This window comes from Coenobita brevimanus, chromosome 70, assembly GCF_032717465.1.
Source record: "Coenobita brevimanus isolate Jiangsu-jjx chromosome 70, ASM3271746v2, whole genome shotgun sequence".
NCBI lineage: Eukaryota > Metazoa > Arthropoda > Malacostraca > Decapoda > Coenobitidae > Coenobita > Coenobita brevimanus.
The window spans coordinates 42,435,613-42,456,984 of NC_137023.1; the positions used below are offsets into that span (position 1 = coordinate 42,435,613).

Sequence of the window (21,372 nt, forward strand, 5' to 3'; positions counted from 1 at the left end):
TACAATGAATGGATGAGAAATAGGGGCGTGGAAGAAGATGAGAGGAGGAAGAGAGAGTTATATGTGGAAAGGAAGAGAGAGGTGAAAAGATTAGTAAGAGAGAGTAAGAAGAGAGTGGATGAGGAATTTGGAAGGAATTTGAGTGTAAAGTGGAGGGACTGTAAGAAAATGTTCTGGAGAGAAGTGAAAAGAGTAAGGCAGGGTGGAAGTGAAGTTAGCAGGGGAGTGAAAGATAAAAATGGTAGATTACTAGTGGAGAAGGGAGAAAAAGTGAGCAGATGGAGAGAACACTTTAAGGAATTGTTGAACGTAGAGGATGGAAGTAATGCGAGTATAAGTGGCTGGGGAATGGTTGGGAGAAGGAGGGAGGTGAGAAGACAGGAAGAAATCAGTAGGATAGAAGTTGTGGAAGCAATGAAGAAAGTTAAATCGGGGAAAGCCCCAGGAATTGATGGAGTGTGTGGTGAAATGCTGAAGCATGGGGGAGAGATAGTAGTAGAATGGATGTGGAAGATGTGCAGATTGGCCTGGGAGGAAGGTAGAGTCCCGGAGGATTGGAAGTCAGGTATAATTATTCCCTTGTACAAAGGAAAAGGGGAAAAAGAAGTGTGTGGTAATCATAGGGGCATTTGTCTTCTTAGTATAATAGGAAAAGTGTATGGTAGGATACTTATAGACAGAGTTAGAGAAAGAACAGAGAAATTAGTTGGAGAAGAACAGGGAGGCTTTAGGAAGTGAAGAGGTTGTGTAGATCAGACATTCATTCTTAGATCTTGAGTGGAAAAGTTTCTAGAGAAGGGAAAGAAGTTGTATGCGGCTTTCATGGATTTGGAGAAAGCATATGACAGGGTGGATAGACAAGGATTGTGGAAAGTGTTAAGAATATATGGAGTAGATGGGAAGTTGTTGAATGCTGTGAAGAGTATGTACGATGGTGCGAAGGCTGCAGTGCGTGTGGATGGTGAACTAAGTGAATTTTTCTCTTTGAAAGTTGGTTTGAAACAGGGATGTGTTATGTCTCCATGGTTGTTCAATCTGTACATGGATGGGGTAATAAAAGAGGTACAAGGTAGGGTAGTGGATCTTGGAGTGGCCCTGGTGAGAGAGGATAGTGTTTGGAAACTCCCTGTACTGTTGTTTGCAGATGATACTGTGTTGTTGAGTGAAGACGAAGGGGAGCTGCAAGGCTTGGTGGATGAGTTTGAGAGAGTGTGTAAGAAACGGAACCTAAAGGTGAATGTAGGGAAGAGTAAAGTGATGGTCTTTGAGAGAGGTGAAGTTAGTGAATGTACAGCGAGGTTGGATGGTGAGGAATTGGAAAATGTGAGTACGTTTAAGTATTTGGGTAGTGTGATGAGTAAGGATGGAGGTTTGGAGGGTGAAGTGCTTGAAAGGGTACAGCAGGGAAGAAAGGTTGCTGGTTCCTTGAAAGCAGTGATAAGAAACAGGGAAGTGAGCATGGAAGTGAAAAAGTTACTACATGACAGTATTGTGATACCAACTCTAACGTACGGAAGTGAAGCTTGGACATTGTTGGAAGGACACAAGTCAAGAGTGAGAGCAGTGGAAATGAGTTATTTAAGAGGAGCCTGTGGAGTCACATGGAGAGACAGGCTGATGAATGAGGATATAAAGGAGCGTTGTGGTGTGGATGTGGATGTGATAGGAAGCGTTATGAGGAACACACTGAGGTGGTTTGGCCATGTGGAGAGGATGGAGGGTGAAAGACTGATGAAGAGAGTGTATATGAGTGAGGTGGAGGGGGGAAGAGGGAGGGGGAGGCCGAGGATGAGATGGAGGGATGGGGTGGAGAGGTATATGAGAGAGGGGGGTGTGAGTTGGGAGCAGGGCAGTGAAATGGCGGGGGACAGGACGACTTGGAGCCGATTTGTTTGTGGCCACCCCAAACGGGATTGAGGCATCTGGCAATAGATAGATAGATAGACAGATGTCATGAATGTTATAAGAGTAAGTGATAGGACAACAGTATTGAAAATGTTGTTTGGCAGGATCACGTTTACCTTTATATCGACGTATGCTCCACAGGCAGGCTTGGATGAGGTACAGAAGGATAGATTTTGGAATGACTTTATACATGTAGTAAGCGATATGGGGGATGATGAGATTCTGGTTTTGGTCATGTTGGTGAAGCAGCTTAAGGATATGAAGGGTTACATGGGGACTGGAGGATGTGCATATGGTACAAGAAATGAGGAAAAGGAAAGGGTACTTGAGTTTGGGGAGACAATGAACATGGTTGTGTGCAACACACATTGTAAGAAAAGAGAGAGTAGGTTGATTACATGTGAATCTGGGGGAAACAGCAGCCAGATAGACTATTTCCTGGTCAGGAGGGCTGATAGGAGGTTAGTGAGGGATGTTAAAGTTATAGGGAGTGTGGAGTGTGTGCAGCAACACAAGGTATTGATATGTGACATGGTGCTTAAGGAGAGGGTGATGAAAAAGAGGACCTATGCACCTAGGAGGGAAATATGGAAGCTGCAAAACCAAGCAGTAAGGAATGCCTTCTATATTGAAATGAGGAGGGTGGTGGTTGAACAGGGAGACGCTGACAGAAGTGTTAATGAACAATACAGAGCCCTCAAGAGCAACCTCTTGAGAGTTGCTGATTCAATATGTGGATGGACAAGGGGCCCTTCAAGACATAAAGTAACAAAGTGGTGGGATGAGGGTGTAAAAGCTGCAGTTAAGGAGAAAAGAAGGCTTTTCCAGGAATGGAAGAAGGGTGGTAACAGAGGAATACTTGGCTGCCAAGTGTTGGAATAGAAATGAGGTTTGCAAGGCAAAGTCTGAGTCACAGAGACCTTTACTTGATAACCTAAATTGCGTGAAATGGATCTATCTATCTATCTATTGCCAGACACCACAATCCCGCAAAGGGTGGCCATTTGACACTGAGTTAGTTGTTTTACAGGGAGGGGGACCAACCCTCCACCAACCCACTTGTTGACACATAGGGAGCATGTATGGTTTGGTTATATGGTTACCACCCAGCGTTGTAAATGGTTTCTTGGCTTAGAGGAAACCATTTGGCTTGTCACTCAATGTAAAGCCACCTGTATCAATCAATCAATCAATCATTTCCTGTGGCACCCTCGGGGATGCATAGGGCCTCAATGAACTCACACCACCACATCCTATCTTGTGCTAACTCCTCAAGATCTCCCCAACACTCATCTCCAGCTTCCCGTCTCATTGTCCTCACCCACGTCTCTTTTGGCCTTCCTCTACCTCTCCTACCAAGTGCCACCCACCCTGGTGTACCTCGTACTATTCCCTGTCTCCTATACACATGTCCTAGCCACTTCCATCGTGAGAATCTAACATATTCATCGATCGGTTGCACTCCCGTTATTTCTCTAATTCTACTATTTGGTATCCTTTCCCACCACTTAACTCCTAATATTCTTCTAAGTGCTTTATTTTCAAACACCAAGAATTTATTTTCCATAGTCACTGTGCTGTACCAAGACTCGTGTCCATAAATTAAGATACTCCTAACCATTACCTTATAAAGTTTGATTTTTGTATGCACAGAAAAATTGTTATTATTCCAAATATTTTTAAGCATTCCCATTGCCTGATTAGCCTTCTTTAACCTTTCCTCGAATTCAAAGTTCAAAGAACCATCCTTGGCTAAATAAGTACCTAAATATTTAAACCTATCAACTTGCTTTACAACCATACCTCCAATTACACATTCCTGCGCATTTTCCATATTCATATTGATTATTTCAGTTTTTCCACAATTAATAACCAAACCCACCTTTCGACCTTCACTCACCAAACAGTCCAACACTCTCTGCATCTCTTCTGGCCCATCACAAATCAAAACTATATCATCTGCATAATCTAAATCCAAAAGTTTCCTGTTCTCTCCCCAAAGTATACCTGCACCGGTTTCTGTTCCAACGCATTTCATAATGTAATCAATGACCAATAAAAATAGTAAAAGCGATAGAACACCACCTTGAATTACTCCACCTGTAAAGGAAAGAAAAGGAATAAGAAGTGACAGGAAAGATCGGAGAAATAGGAAGAGAGGAGGGCAGGCACAGAAAAAGAATGATAAAAGCTAAGGAAGTAGGCAGCACTACATCAAGTGAGTGGATGATGGTCGCCACCACCTACCACAAATAAAGTTTATTACCCTGGTGGGGCGCGAACCCTCGTTTTTCAGTGTACGAAAACGCACATTTTACCACTGTACTACAGAGGCTCATGGCGTGAAATGGAAGAATATGATAATTAAGGTGACAAATCAGATGAAGATGGAGAATAGGGATATCATAGGTGAGCAGTGTGTGAAGAATGATAAAGGAAAGGTAGTTGTGAACAGTGGGGGTGTCAAAGACGCATGGAGATAGCATTACTGCCGGTTGTTGAATGAGGAGTTTGACTGGGATAGGGAAGGTTTGGAGCCAGCAGATCCAGTCTTTGGCCCTTGGCCTTTGACTGATGCTGCTACTGTGAGCAGAGCAATAGGCAGGATGCAGGTGTGAAGGCAGCAAGTGTGTCTGGGTTGACTGCTGAAATGCTGAAAGCCTCAGGAGATACAGGAGTGAAAATAGTCATTGACTTCATAAATACGATTATAAATGAGTGTGCTGTCCCAGATGACTGGCTGAAGAGTGTAACTGTAAATGTGTAGAAGGGGAAGGGTGATGACCTGGAAAGAGGAAATTATAGAGGAATAAAGCTTTTACACCAGATAATGAAGGTAATAGAGAGAGTTCTAGAAGGTATGATTAGAGAAAGAGTGAATATTGATGAGATGTAGTTTGGGTTTATGCCAGGCAAAGAGACCACTGATGCCACATTCACTGTTCAACAGCTGCAGGAAAAATATATAGGAAAGAAAAGGGAACTGTACTTTGATTTTTGTCGATTTGGAGAAGGCCTTTGACAAAGTCCCTAGAGAGGTGGTGAAGTGGGCAATGAGAATGCTGGGGATTGAGGAGAGGCTGGTTAGGGTTGTCATGGCAATGTATGTGGGTGCTCACATCCAGGTAAGGATGAATGGAGATTTGCGTGATGAGTTTTCCGTGAAAGTTGGTGCGTGCCAGGGGGTCACTTTTGAACCCCTTATTGTTTACCATGGTACTTGAAGCTCTCCCACGTGACTTCAGAAATGGACTCCTGTGGGAGATGTTGTATGCTGATGATTTGGTGTTGATTGCAGCGAATGAAACGGAGGCGGAGGAAAGATTTAGGAAGTGGAGAGATGGTATGGGGCACAAGAGCTTGAGTTAATGGATATAAAATGAAAGAAAAGCATTTTGTTAATCGCCCACCAGAATGCTGTATGCTGCTGGCCAAGTTACAAGCTACTTACAAACCAAATGTGAAGAAAACTCACAAAGCTCAGGGAATTCAGTCGCTGCGTTTCACAAAAAGCCAATCCATATTAAAACAAATTGACCTTTGGATCCTATTTTGGTGACCTTGACCATGGCCCCGAGCACCCATTTTCAAACTCGTCCAAGACTTTGACCATATCTTGATACCCTGAGGATTTCATGTTGATGGCTCAAGTCATCCATGAGATATAATGGTGCTAAAGGCAGCCAAAAAAACTAGTGAACCTTTGGCAGCCATTTTGGTGACCTTGACTTTGACCCAGAGTGCCTATTTTTTAATTCCTCCAAGATTTTATCCATATCTTGATACCCTAAAGATTTCATGTTGATAGCTCATGCCATTCAAGAAAAATAATGGTGCTAAAGGCAAGCGATAAAAACTAGTTGACCTCTGACAGCCATTTTGGTGACCTTGACCTTGATCCCAAGTGCCCATTTTCTAACTCGTCCAAGATTTTGGTCATAACTTGATACCCTGAAGGTTTCCTGCTGATAGCTCAAGCCGTTCATGAGATACAATGGTAACAGATACACACACACAAACACACCGACAGACACAGACACTGGCAAAAACATTATCGCTCCACCTTGATAAGGGCAGGTGATAACAAAAGTGATTGTATCTAGGGCTGGTGGTGGTACTGTCAAAGAAGAGGAAGAGTGGCCATGTGTGATAAAGACCTGGGATGAGGTCATTGAGTGTGACCTTAGGAATAAGGGATTGAACAGGGAAGCTGCCAGAAATCGAGCAGCATAGAGAGTCGCTATCAGGCGACCAAGGGCAACGTGTGCAAGCACGTTGGAGCCTTCAAAAACAAAACAAAACAAAATGATGGTGGTACAGTATTTCTGATTGTTAGCATCAGTTCTACCCACTGCTAGTCAGAGCTACCAAGAATTATATTCCCAATGTGCTCTGCCTATCAGATTATCCTCATCCCTTAACCTCTCACATCTGCACTTCATATAACAAAGACAACTAAAGCCTCTATTTACTGTGACTTGGGACTGGATTTTGTATTTTGGGTTAATGAAGTGAAAACACAGTCTAACTAGGATACCTTACCATTACAATGACATCTCTGAAAAAGTTGAAATCCTTACTGGAGTAGGGTATAAAGAATTATAAAAATTTAACCTCTAACCTGTGACATGCGTTTCGTATTTCTGTTAGCACGTGGCCTGCCTTCCAGAATCTATGATAACTTTAAAATTTTCAACATTACCTTAAGACACAAATCACATGTTTAAGCTTGATGAATGACCATGCACTGTGTGAGGCACTAGTCAGCCAGAGCATGCTCCAATGGCCACAAACATGTCATCATCTCATCACTACTTGTGGATACTGGTACTTCCAAATTGTTTCATTTGTGAGAAGAGATTTACAATACTGTACTGCACTCCCTCCCTTTTCACATATGTTATGGTAAAGAGATTCCCATGAATACTGGTCATGTCCCCCCAAAGGGGCCCTGCAGTAGCAACAAACCTATATGGTTGCCAAATCACCCTCTGCATTGGCCCAAAACATTATCAGACATTAGGCCATATACTGTACTGTATATAATTTTATAACTCAAGCTAATATTAATTGTCAGTATAATACCTCCTATTAACCATGTACTATTTATCTTACCTCTTTCCTCATGCTCTGTATGACCACTTATACTGTACTTCTATTTATCATCCACCAGCAAGTTGTCAGGGAAAATAATTAATTTTACATTCAATTACAATACTTAATAATAGAACCACATATATCTACATATCTTTCACCATGCCTTGTTTCCACCAGCAGGAGATTAGCTGATTGCTGTTTACAACCTTATAATGCATTTGGTATGGTGCAATAACTCCATGCTCCTTGTATGTGCATATCAAACTCACAGAATGCTTAATGTTTACTTATAATTATGATAATGCACACTTATCTAAGTCTGCATTATTGCAATCTTGTAGGAATACTGAAATCTTAAACAGTGATGCAATACATGTGTGTGCATGCATGTCTTTGTGAAATGACTGGAAAAAGGTGTCGTAGGTTAATATTTACAGTGGCTGGTTACATTGTAATTTACTTGACTGTCAATTGCACAGTGCTGTAACAGTGACACAAATCATATAAAAGAAATATTTAGGAGGCTGCTGCCTACCAACTAATTGTTTCTGATAAACAAACCACATACTTGACATAATGCTGCCTACTTCCCCCTTCACCATTTTCACTCTTTTTCTGTCTCCCCCCTCCTCTCTTCCTATTTCTCCCATCTTTCCTGTCACTTTTTATTATCCTTCTTTCCTTTTCACATGGCTTTACGGTGAGTGACATGTCTAATGGTTTCCCGTAACCCAGGAAACCATTTACAACATGGGGTGGTAACCATTAACCCGCCACATCCTGACGTTTTTGGACCTTTTTTTTTTTTTTGGCTCAAACATCCGCTTTTAGTGAGAAACATCGAAAATTCATAGAGAAATCGCTCCCCTGAGGTTTAAAATACCGGATTTAGGTACGAGTACTTCCTTACCTGACTGGGTTTTCTAACAGGCTGGCACCAAAGAAAACGAGTTCTATGGAAGGGTAACTATTTTATCCACTCATAAACAGTATTTATTTATTTACTTGGTACGAATTTATATGTAGTACAAGAGTATATTGGTTTTCAAACAGTAATATAGGCATTATAAGCATTGTTTCACTCACTAATTCATCACCATTCATGACCTTTTTTTTCCCACATTACCTGATCATTATTTCTGACTGTTTCTTCCTCTAATGCCATGTAAACTTTGTCCTCCACATTGTCATCGACTGGGGAATCACACTGGCCCTGAATGTCTTTATTGGCCAGGTCACTGGTAACAGGTGAATTGCCGAGACAATGGCGTGCAGGGGGGGGGGGAGAGGTTATGCGGTGTAAGTCATTGTTCCTGCTTGGCATCTTGTAGAGGAATAGAGGAAGGTGTCCCGTGTATACGTGCCAAAAATCACTCGCGAAATTACTCGCGAAAATTGAAAATTGTGCAAATTAGGGACCTTGCAATGTTGCCGCGTTAATTCACGTCACCGGGACCGCGCGGGTTCAAGTTCCCTACGTGTCAGTACGTGGGTTGTTGGAGGATTAGTGCTCCTCCCCATAAAACAACTAACTAAAAGACAATAGTCAACCCATATGAGATTATGGCATCTGGATATAGATAAAGAGACCAATAGTAAAAATCATCAGCAAATGATGTCTGACAAGTGCTGTTGCATGACTAAGGGATATTTACCAAATTTCCATTTGCAACAAAACTTCAGAATTTCATCACATTGTTTTGTAAAGTCGTATACTGTTGAGCTTCCAACACTCTGACTCTCTTTGAGAATGCAAGCAAAAACTGTTATTAACTCGTTTTAGTGTGTAACATACAAAATTTCTAATGTTATCTGGTTATATGTCATACATGGTTGTGTTTCTATCACCACAATCATCTCATAATACCAGCAAACACTATGTTCTTGGGACTGGATTGTTATGTTACATTCTTTATTCACCACAATCCTGTTTCTGCGGTCACGTAATTTGAGAATTAATTTGAGGATATGAAAATGGCAGTGACTTTATCACTTATGGCATGGTACAATATTTATTAATTATGGTATGTGGTGAATACTTTTGTATGAATCAGCTACAGACGCAACTAGATAATATATAAAGTCGCTAGATTTTGTGACTTTTCTACCAAGTTGGCAACAGTGGAGTGGCCTGAGTGGGACAAACAAGGGAGGGCTGGAGTGCAGGCCACATGAGAAAGCGCAGGAAGGGTCGAGAGGGTGGGAACAATGCACCATGTGGAACCCCACTGATGCTTTCCAGTACTTCTCAAATGTTTTTGAAGAATGACCATCTGCTCTCAGCGAATACCTGAACCCACCAAAAGTGGACCCCACAAAGAGGGAAGAACTACTGTATTTATCTGTTCAGTTTTTATTAATGCATACAGCATTTCTATGAAAATTCTCGAAGTGTTAAAAGGTCAATTTTCTCAAGTCTCCTGCATCACAGATAACAGGCATGTCACAGCTTGAGGTTTAAAAACAGTTTTCTCTGTCCAGACAGCAGACACCTGACATACAACAGCCTAAGGATAAAAGCAGTTTCCTCTGTTAAGACAAAATAACCATTCTTTGCTTTTTATAATCACCAATCCCTTAACACCTTAATCACTGAACAATTATGGGTCTCTCTACTGTCAGGAAAAAATAATATTACTGTTGGGGCCTGGTGGTTTAGAGGGTAATTAAGGCACTCCACCAGGACTGAGCCAGTGTCAGTCCATATTCAAGGGATGGTTGGGGTTTATTGCTCACATACTGCCACTCAGGGATGAATGAGGCTGGTCATTCTCATCTTAAACGTCCAGACTACCTTGCCCAGCCCCGGGCTCTTACACTTGTCATGGGGCAACACAGGTTCAGATGATGGATCGATGGATGGACTGAAGGGGTTAATGGAGGTTTTACTAAACCCTTCATTACAAGGGGTCTCACTTGAGGAGAATGAAAATGCTCAATTGTTGGAGGAGTAAAGAAGATGCCATCATACTAAATGAATTAACTGCAGAAGTAACAAAAATATACAGAAAGTACTAACCTGAACTGTATCCTGAGTCTGTCCTCCCACCAACTGTGATATACTGCTCTCTTCATCACTCCCATATCCACTTGTCATCTGCCACAAAACAAACTCTTTATCACCACATTCCATACATACCACAAACAAGGATATGAATGAAACCTTATCCCTATCCACCTAATGACATTTACACAACAAGCATTTAAATTTCCAGTAAATAAAGTTTTTCACCAGTGCACATCTTTAAGTAACTTCTAATGCCACAGCCACAAGTGCTTTGTGCATCTGGAAGAGTATGGCACCACAGCCTGTCATATGCTGGGTTTGGGTTCAATCCACTGGAGGTATGACCCACATACTGTATTTCTTTTGTTGTGTACAGTGTGTCATCCGAAGTACTTTAAATCATATTCTCACTGGGATGCATGTCTAGTTCTTCCTTCACTCTTGGAAAAGGATTCCGAGGTAAATATGTGTGTGTATCCACAGTGTCCAAATACATTAGTCATCTTAAGATTCTCAGGATGTATAAAAGGCAGTGTGGTGTAGTTAGAAAGTCTTGTTTGTCAGATATTAGGTCTGGGTTAGTCTCCTACAATGTAAACCTGAGGCTCCATCACATAACACCACTGTACCACATCCAGTGCTAATAACATTACTGGTATAACTTTGTTAAACTCATTTTCATTTCCTCAAGCCTGACCTGGTCCTGCTTGGCCTGCTCCTCTGCCCCAGGCCCAACCCCTGCTGCAGTAAGTTGTGAAGCCAGGAGTCGCGCCACATGCTTGATCTGACTCTTAGTACCTGCTGCTGTGATGGGAGAGTACCCTGCACTAAAGACTGCCGGCATTTCCTCAGGTAGATTCAACTGGGAATATATAAATAAATAAATTAAATAATAATAATAATAATAATAATATTACAAAATTAGTTAGTTACCTGAATTATTGAAAGAGGAGATGCATCATATACTGAACAAGGTTGGCAATTTATCAGGCATACTCAAATGACAGAAGTAAGGATTAGTAGTACACTGTAGGCTATGGCAAACAATTTTCTGAGAAACTGAGAAAGAAGTACTAATGTCACAACCCCAAATACTAGATATAATAATTTATCTTGCAATTCTCCACATTTTGCACAATATGAAAAATTCTGTATGCTGTACAAACCAACTCCTTTGTGTCATCATCTGACTGTATATATACTACTAATAAAGAAGCTCTCTCAAGTTTTACCACTTAGATTTACTGGCTGTTGGCCTGTTCAATTCCACCCCAGTAAATTTACAAACTTTATCCCTCTACCTAGTTCTCTGCTTACTTAAGTTCTGCAGCGCCATTCATTACCCTCATTACCTCTCAACCATCTGTTTTAGCACATAGGGTGCAGTTTGGATTTCCTGTCTACTGCAGTTTATGGGTTGATGCTAATATATATATATATATATATATATATATATATATATATATATATATACATTTGTGGTAGGTGTGGGCGCTCACCATCCACTCACTCGATGTAGTGCTGCTCTCGGGTGTCTGCCCTTTCCTCTCCATCCTTCTTTCCTTCCATTCTCTTCTGTATTTCTTTCCTTCATTCTTTCCTTGTCCTTCTGTCTACGGGTGACTTTACACTCCCTCTTCTGTCATTCTTTCCTTCATTCTTTCCACTTCCTTCAGCCTGTGGGTGACTCTACACTGAGTGACAAGCCAAATGGTTTCCTGTGCACCAGGAAACCATTTACCAAGCTGGGTGGTAACCATATAACCAAATTTGGGTGCCTGGTGGTTTAGTGGGTAATTATTGCGCTCAAATCGGATTGAGCCGGTGAAGGTTTATATCCAAGGGATGGTTGGGGTTGATTGCTCATGTAATGCCACTCAGGGATGAGTGAGGCTGGTCACTCTCATCTTAAATGTCGGGACCAACTGCCTAGACCCGGGCTCCTACGCTCCTCATGGGGCAATGTAGGATTGGATGATGGATGGATGGATGGATATATATATACAGTATATATATATGTTCATCCATCCATCATCCAATCCTATGCTCCTCATGGGGCAATGTAGGATTGGTGTGCACATACCACCCTACGCACACCTGAGCACAAACGCACCTCTTCGCAGTGCGCTGAGTGCCAGGTTCCCCTCTGTGTTACCTGCTTCTTTGATTACCACAGCCAGAAGAAGTTAGTTCTAAAAGTGCAAGTGGGAAAGGAAAATAATGTGAAAATAATGTGTAAATAGCAAGTGAAAGCAATGGATGTACAGTACATATGATTGAACAGTGTAATATAGTTTTATGTTACTGAAAGTGACAGTGAATAACATAGTGTAAGTAAAATAAAAGTGTAAATATTGAAAATACAACAGAAAATGTAAACAGAAATGTAAGTAATTAGTAATATAAGAATATGAGTACAAATACTTAATGTTATAACAGTGAAAGTGAATCCGTGGCTCTCTACGTATTTTACTGAATGAAAAATTGAATGACTTCAGTGACAATAAACTAATACTACTAAAGGAAACTTCTGGATAAAGACTCCAGATATATATAAGTGTTATATAGTAATAGAAGTATAAAGTGTGAGGGGTTTTATGAATAATAAATGACAGAATACCAACAGCGAACTAGCGCAAGTGGGAAGGTCATACGCGCTCGTAATTTTCATTGCCTTCACAGTGGTTTTTTTTTTGGAGTATGGATCCCAAACTACTTGATAATCATAGAGTAGTGTTTATAGTGTTAATATCTGGCTGTGGTATTCTTGAAACCCCCTACCCCCCTGGGGGTAGGGGGTTTCAAGAATACTCCCCCAGTATCCCTGCTTGTCGTACGAGGCGAATAAAAGGGTTGGTGGTGGGTTAGTGCCCCACCCCGTAAAAAGAACTAACTAAACAAGCGAATAAAGCGCCTCGGACCAGGACGGACCATACGTTGACGACTAAGAAACGGACAAAGGACATTCTGAGGATGGGAACATGGAATGTGAGAGGAGTGAATGATGAAGTGAAAGAGAGAGAGATTGTCCAGGTGCTTGAGGATGCAAAAGTGGATATATGTGGATTGACTGAAACTAAATGGAAAGGTGAAAGGGTGAGAGAATGGGAATATGGTGTAGGTATATGTGCGGGAGTCAGTGAGAATGAGAGGGCAAGAGAGGGAGTATGTCTGATGATAAGCAAGAAGTGGAAGGAGAATATAAGAGAGTATGGAACAGTGGGTGCAAGGATTGTATGGGTGAGGATGAAAGTAGGTATACAAGCATGGGCGATTGTATGTGTGTATGCTCCAACAGAGGATCGAGTGGCAAGAGTGAAAGATGAGTTTTGGGCGAGAGTAGAAGCATGTATGGACAAGTTTGAGAGGAGCGAGAGAGTGCTGTTGATTGGAGACATGAATGGCAAAGTTGGGAATGTACGAGTGGATGGGTTGGTTGGTCAGTGGGGTGTGCCAGCTGAAGTAGATGGGAATGGTAGTGCTTTGGTGGACATCTGTGCTGGTAAGGGGTTGGCAATAGCCAACACCTACTTTCGTCATAAGATGATCCACCGGTATACATGGAGAGTAATGAGGAGGATGGATGGTGAACTTGTTGAACGAAAGGCAATGATAGACTACGTTTGTGTGGATGAGCGAATGAGAAGACAAGTGTTGGATGCAAGAGTGTGGAGAGGGTGGGGGAATGGAGTCTCGGACCATCACTTGGTGATGGCCAAGATAGAGCTGCAAAGAAAGTGGTTGAGGAGACGAAGGGGAAGACAAGAGGAAGCAGCTCCTGTGAGAAGAGTGGAGAAATTGCAAGATAGTGAGAAAATGACAGAGTATAAGAGCATAGTGGAAGAAAGATTGGGAAGGTATGAGCTAGAGCAGATGGAAGGGGTGGAAGACGTATGTAAGATATTCACGGAAGAGATAAGCGCAGCGTGTGAGGCGGTTTGTGGAGTGAGGAGGAGATGCAAGGGTGTGCAAGGGACAGCATGGTGGAATGATGAGGTGAAACGAGCTGTGGAACAAAAGAAGAAGGCATATGGTGAATGGTTGGCGAGTAGAGGTAGGGGAGAAGATGAGAGAGAGAAGAGAGAGGTATATGTGAGCAGGAGAAGGGAGGTTAAGAGACTGGTGAAGGAGAGTAAGAAGAAAGTGGATGAAGAGTTTGGGAGGAATCTGAGTGTGAAATGGAGGGAGAGTAAGAAATTGTTTTGGAAGGAGGTAAAGAAAGTAAGGCAGTGTGAAAGGGGAAATAGTAGGGGAGTGAAAGATAGGAATAATAGATTGTTGGTGGAGAAGAGAGAGAAATTGAGGAGATGGAAGGAGCACTTTGAGGATTTGTTGAATGTAGAGAGTGAGAGCAGTGTGAGTATAAGTGGTTGGGGAATGGCTGGGAGAAGAAGAGATGAGAGGAGGGAGGAAGAGATCAGTAGGTCGGAAGTAGTGGAAGCGATGAAGAAGATTAAGCTGGGAAAGGCCCCAGGAATTGATGGAGTGTGTAGTGAAATGCTTAGGTATGGGGGTGAGATTGTTGTGGAGTGGATATGGAAGTTGTGTAGATTGGCTTGGGAAGAGGGAAGGGTTCCAGAGGACTGGAAATCAGGTATAATTGTTCCTCTGTACAAAGAAAAAAGGGAGAGAGAAGTATGTGGTAACCATAGGGGTATTTGCCTTCTTAGTGTGACTGGTAAAATATATGGTAGAATACTCATTGAGAGGGTTAGGCATATGACAGAGGAGCTAGTTGGAGAAGAACAAGGGGGATTTAGGAAGGGAAAAGGGTGTGTAGATCAGATATTTGTTCTAAGATGTTTAGTGGAGAAGTATCTAGAGAAGGGAAAGAAAGTGTATGCTGCCTTCATGGACTTGGAGAAAGCTTATGACAGAATAGATAGGCAAGGTATGTGGAAGGTATTAAGAATATATGGAGTGGAGGGGAAATTGTTGAGTGCTGTGAAGAGTATGTACGAGGGAGCTAGGGCTACGGTGCGAGTGGATGGTGAGCTGAGTGAGTTCTTTGATCTCATTGTGGGACTGAAACAGGGGTGTGTGATGTCTCCATGGCTGTTTAATATATATATGGATGGGGTTGTAAAGGAGCTGCAAGGTAGGGCAGTGGATGTGGGGGTGGCCCTAATGAATGAGGGTGAGATTTGGAAGCTTCCGGTGTTGCTGTTTGCTGATGATACAGTATTGTTGAGTGAAGATGAATGGGAGTTGCAAGGTTTGGTGAATGAATTTGGGACAGTGTGTAGGAGGAGGAAGCTGAAAGTTAATGTAAACAAAAGTAAAGTTATGGTGTTTGAGAGGAATGAAGTCACAGAGTGTGCAGTGAGGTTGGATGGTGAGGATATGGAGAATGTGAGTGCATTCAAGTACTTGGGTAGTGTGATGAGTAAGGATGGAACTTTGGGGGATGAAGTACGTGAAAGGGTACAACAGGGAAGAAAGGTTGTTGGTACACTGAAAGCAGTGATGAGAAATAGGGAGGTGAGTATGGAAGTTAAGAAGTCACTGCATGATGGTATTGTGATCCCTACCCTGACGTATGGAAGCGAGGCGTGGACCTTGCAAGAGGGGAACAAGTCAAGAGTGAGAGCAGTGGAAATGAGTTACTTGAGAGGAGCATGTGGAGTGACGTGGAGGGACAGGTTGATGAATGAAGAAGTGAAGGAACGTTGTGGGGTAGATGTGGATGTGGTTGAAAAGATTAGGAGAAATACACTGAGGTGGTTTGGACATGTGGAGAGAATGGAGAATGAAAGACTGACTAAGAGGGTGTATGTAGGTGAGGTGGAGGGAGGGAGAGGGAGGGGTAGACCGAGGATGAGGTGGAGGGATGGAGTTGAGAGGTATATGAGGGAGGGGGGGGTGAGTTGCGGGGAGGGTAGTCGAATGGTGGGTGACAGAGTGACTTGGAGGCATTTTGTCTGCGGCCACCCTTTGTGGGATTAGGGCGTCGGGCTATAGATAGATAGATAGATAGATAGGTAATCATATTACGGGTTGTCGGGAAGTGTAAAGTGGAGACTTCGTTACCCAACTTCAGAGGTCTCCACAAGTCCTACGGTAATCGACGAAGGCTCAACAAACATCCCAGGAGAAAGCTGAAGGTATGTGCCATATGCATATGTAATTTTAACTTTCTAGGACTAATAACTGATTTCCGGCAAATATTTTTTGAGAGTCTGTTGGAGCCCGAATAACCCCGCGGGACACGCAAAACATTGGGAAACATGCCCGCGGTGTAAGGGTTAAAACAACACCCGGCAGAATTTGGCAATAGCCTGCGCCGAAATGGGAAGCAACCAGTGGTACTATGCATTTTTCAGTGGTAATGTGTATCACCTGGTTCAGACATGGGACCCAATTGGCCCACAGGCAGACCCCACAGCACAGCAACACACACCAGCCAATCACAATGCACAGCCCACCCAACGTGCCAAGCCAACCATCCCCCCCCCCCGCCCGGTTCCTTGCTTGTCACTGTAGTACTTACAAAATGTACCCTAGCTCTGTGTGATGGCTGAGTTTGTGGCTTTTGTGGCTGTGCCAACGCTGGGTAAGTATGATAATGATTATATACCGTATTACTGTACTATATGTACATTCACGTGAACTCATTTCTGCTCAGGGGTGCCCACTTCCTACCACGGTATACTCAGGGAGGCAGGGGGGGGGGAGGGATGAAACGAGCTCCATCTGCATCTACCCCAGCTACCAACCCTCCCTTCTACACCTACCCTACCCCCCTCACCCATCATTCTTAACTGGCAGTTACATCTCAAGCTGACCTCATAATTAAAACTCTTGGTCACACCACTGTTACACAAACATAAAACACTTGGACATGTAAAAGTACATAATATAACTATGAACATGCTGCAGCAAGAAATTAATGCATCATAACGTTGAGACAAAAACAATATCGTACACAACAGCCACCCCAGGCCTCATGCCTTGGGCTTGCTGTTTATTCTGTTCACACACACACACACACACACACACACGCTGCTCTGCATCCTGCAAAACGCTGCATTAGTCTCTGGGTGACCAGCATCATAAAAGGGGCCATAAATAGGGCATTTATTGAGAAAAAAAAGCCTTTTAGACCTTGCTGTATGTTACTGCGGACAACTGCATGGCAGAATGAAGCTCTAACAATCTTTATTTCACGACGTCTGCCATGATTTAGCGATTTTAGATAGAGGAATCTGGGGGACACGTAACCAGCCAAAAACCTCTGTTATATGGTTACCAACCAGCACAGTAAATGGTTTCCTGGAAACAGGGAACCATTTGGCTTGTCACTCAGTGTAACAACCGTAAGGCAACACCACACTGAGTGAGTGGATGATGGGCGTTCCCACCTACAGAACGTGGTGAAATTTTTTTGGCTTATCTGATGAAGCCAGGATTTCAAGGGCCTGAATTATAGTGAATGGAAGCATGGCCCATTGAACTGGGCAAACTTTGGCTGTCTGGACACTGCTACTCCTCATCCTGCCCTAGGGTGGGAAAGGAAGTCCAGATGGTGCTAGGCTTTAACGAACTACAGTAAGGTCCCAGGTTAAGTCACCTGACTTACGCCAAGATTATGACAGTATGCTACAGAGAAAAAAAAAAAAAAAAAAATTTAAATGAAAAAATAAACACATGGTGCGGTTTTAAATGTGTTGCTGTCTGCCGCAAGGCGTCTCTGCTGTTTTCCCGCCTCATGCTTGACTGCCACCAATCGGTCTCAGCCTCACAGCTACCACCGTGATTATTGTGTTTGTTTTTTGCAGTCCAGATTCAATGATGCCTACGAGAAAGCTTCCTAGTGACAATAATGATTCCAAGAAATGAAAGACCTTCACATTACATGAAAAAGTGGACATTGTTAGGCGTAATGACAAGCGAGAAAAGACATCAGCGATTGGGCGTGCACTGGAGATGAGTCGGAGGACTGTAGCCACTATCATCAATCACAAGAATCTTATCTTGTCTCATGTTAATGGCACAACTCCTATGCAATCACCAATCAACTGTGATTACTGTATGATAGAGTAACAAAACTGCTTGGGTACATTAGCGTTCCCTGTCTCTCCTTGAGGCTAAGATACAAATGAATGGGTGTGCATGGCAGAGTAAATTGGGACTGTGTCACCCTGTCTCAGCTACCTTCCTTTCTTTGGGGGAAGCAGCCTAGGTATGTAGATAGATAGACATTAGTGTTAATGAATAAAATGTGTGTTGGCAGTGGGCATGAATGTGAAGATGATGGAAGAATGAGGAAGAGGTGGCCTAACTCAGCAACCACCGCCGTTGCCACGACAACAACAACACACGCCGGTACCCCCATGACTGTGACGCATGAGAGGCTCTTGAGGGGTGACGTGGCGGACCAGGAGTACAACACACTTTTTATTAAATAAAAACCATAAGTTCAAAAGTTTGTGTTCCATATACATACCTGTTACATTAAGAGTATTATATGTAGAGTATATGATGTATGGTTGAAAAGTCCACATATGAGCTGATGTACCCTTTGCGCTGACGTAAGCTATAAATGTTCGATGTACAGTCAGAAACATTACTGAATTGGCTTTAACATCAAGGGTCTGGTACCAATTAATTCACTATATCAAGGGTGTATTATATATATTAGAAGCACCTGTCTGACTACAGAGGTTCAGAGGGGAAAGTTGGTCATGCATGAAGGTTTGATACATTATGTAAGACAGAGTACTGGAGCTCCAAAAGGACTGCAGGAAGGTGTTAGCATCCATATTAACATAATGGTAAGAGTCAGGCATGGCACAAGAAGAAAAGTTCAGAGTAAGAATGGTGGAAGTGCAGCTGCTGCCCCCATACCAAAACTGTATATTGTCCCATGAAACACCACTATGACCTACACTCCCTACTACACCTGCATCCTGTTCCATATTGCACCACTAAGACTCTTGCTTCCTACTATAACTACATCCCACAATACCCCCAGTGCATCCTTTACTTCCTACCACACCTGCATCCCGTCCAACTACACATTACTATAACCCTCACTTCCACCACAACTGTATCTTGTCTCACAACATACCACTACAATCTTTATTCGCTGCTACATCTGCAACCTGTCCCACAAGGCCACAACAAACCATTATAACTCTAATTTCCTATCACACCTGCATTCTGTGTCACGACTTACCATTGTTACCATGACCAAGTTTGATACTGTCTCTGTAGTGAGCTTTTCCACCAACCAGCGTTGAGTGATGTCCAACGCGTTAGTCATTCTTTCTGTGGATGCTGGTGCTGGGGGCATAGGCTCAACAACAGCAATCTCTTCACTTTTTCCACTTTTCTTTTCTTCCTTCTCAACTCGTTGTTTCTTGCTTGCCTGTTCTCCTATCCCGGATCCATCATCGCTCTGCTTGTCTCGTCTAACACGTTTCTTAATGGATTCCTTAGATGGCATGGACTTGTTGACCTGATATGAGAGGAGAGGAGTTGTGTATGATGAATTCTTAGTATATGAAGGGTAGCTAAATAATATGTTTACAATTAAATTACAACTTTTATCTTAAAACTACGGGTCATTGTTTTTGCTGTTGCTTTACCCTGGGCTGCCTGACCCAGCAGCCCCTAGGAAGCAACTGCCCGTATGGGGTTGACCCATAAGTTCCCCATACAGCTGATGTACTGTCTGTCTTAGTGTAGCATGTGCTGTGCAGAAGAAGGGGTAATTGGTATAATTATCACCCGCCATTAGCAAAGTTGGGGTGATACAGTTTATGTCAGTTTATGTTGGTACTTGTGTGTGTGTGTGTGTGTGTGTGTGTGTGTGTGTGTGTGTGTGTGTGTGTGTGTGTGTGTGTGTGTGTGCAACAGTCTGATGTAAGGGCAAGGCTGTGACCTTCACACATGCACACACCCATCCCCATCCCATCCCCATACTGAAGAATGACAGTAACCACCCACTTCATCAGTGAAACTTTTTTGCACAGCCATCCCCATGCTCAAGGGGGACAGTAACCACCAGCTTTGTCAGTGAAACTTTTTCGAGGCATGAACTCTCATCTACCAGATAGCAGGTGACAGCGTTACCACTGAGTGTGTGTGTGTGTGTGTGTGTGTGTGTGTGTGTGTGTGTGTGTGTGTGTGTGTGTGTGTGTGTGTGTGTGTGTGCACATGCGAGCACATGCACGCGCGTACGATGCCAAAACATCTCGAGAATTTGTGGATGAATTTTCACCAAACTTTCAAGAAATGGCAACTATGTCGATAGGCAGAGGTCTGTTACTTTTGGTGAGGATTTATCAAAGACAGCCAAATGCCAGTCACTAATGTACAGTAAAACCTCACTATAACAGACTAATTGGGGCTCAAGCCATTCCAAAAAAAGCAAAATTCCAACAAAAGTGATATCTGGACTTCCCTCTGTTAACCCAGATTTTTTCCAATATATCAGACATTAGTCCGGATCACACATTTTTTTTTTTTTTCATTAGCATTGTTGCTTCATTACTTATTGTCTAACTCAGATCCAGCAATCTACATCTTCAAGATCCTCACCCACTCCAATGCCCACCATCAAGGTCACGACAACCACCCAATGTCCATCATCAAGGTCACAACAACCATCCAATGCCCATCATCAAGGTCACGACAACCACCCAATGCCTATCCAATGCCAATCATCAAGGTCACGACAACCATCCAATGCCCATCATCAAGGTCACGACAACCATCCAATGCCCATCATCAAGGTCACGACAACTACCCAATGCCCATCATCAAGGTCATGACAACCATCCAATGCCTATCCAATGCCAATCATCAAGGTCACGACAACCATCCAATGCCCATCATCAAGGTCACGACAACTACCCAGTGCCCATCATCAAGGTCATGACAACCATCCAATGCCTATCCAATGCACATCATCAAGGTCACAACATCCATCCAATGCCCATCATCAAGGTTAGGATAATCGCCCAATGCCCATCATCAAGGTTACAACAACCATCCAATGCCCATCATCAAGGTCACAACAACCATCCAATGCTCATCATCAAGGTCACAACAACCACCCAATGCCCATCATCAAGGTTACGACAACCATCCAATGCCCATCATCAAGGTTACAACAACCATCCAATGCCCATCATCAAGGTTACAACAACCATCCAATGCCCATCATCAAGGTCACGACAACCACCCAATGCCCATCATCAAGGTCACGACAACCACCCAATGCTCACCAACAAAGTCACGACAACCATCTAATGCCCATCATCAAGGTCACGACAACCACCCAATGCTCACCAACAAAGTCACAACAACCATCCAATGCCCATCATCAAGGTCACGACAACCACCCAATGCTCACC

The 21,372-nt window shown here is 43.0% G+C and overlaps 1 protein-coding gene across 1 annotated transcript in view; it reads right to left on the reverse strand.

The window, feature by feature from the left end:
* Sym (symplekin scaffold protein) overlaps nt 1-21,372 on the reverse strand; it is a 96,981-nt gene that overhangs the window by 48,796 nt on the left and 26,813 nt on the right. Inside the window, exons 7-9 of the mRNA XM_080277540.1 lie at nt 19,188-19,469; nt 10,707-10,871; nt 10,022-10,099 (exon numbers count right to left, since the gene is read on the reverse strand). Coding sequence (XP_080133666.1) covers nt 10,022-10,099; nt 10,707-10,871; nt 19,188-19,469 — 525 coding nt within the window. The remainder of the gene's footprint in view (nt 1-10,021; nt 10,100-10,706; nt 10,872-19,187; nt 19,470-21,372) is intronic.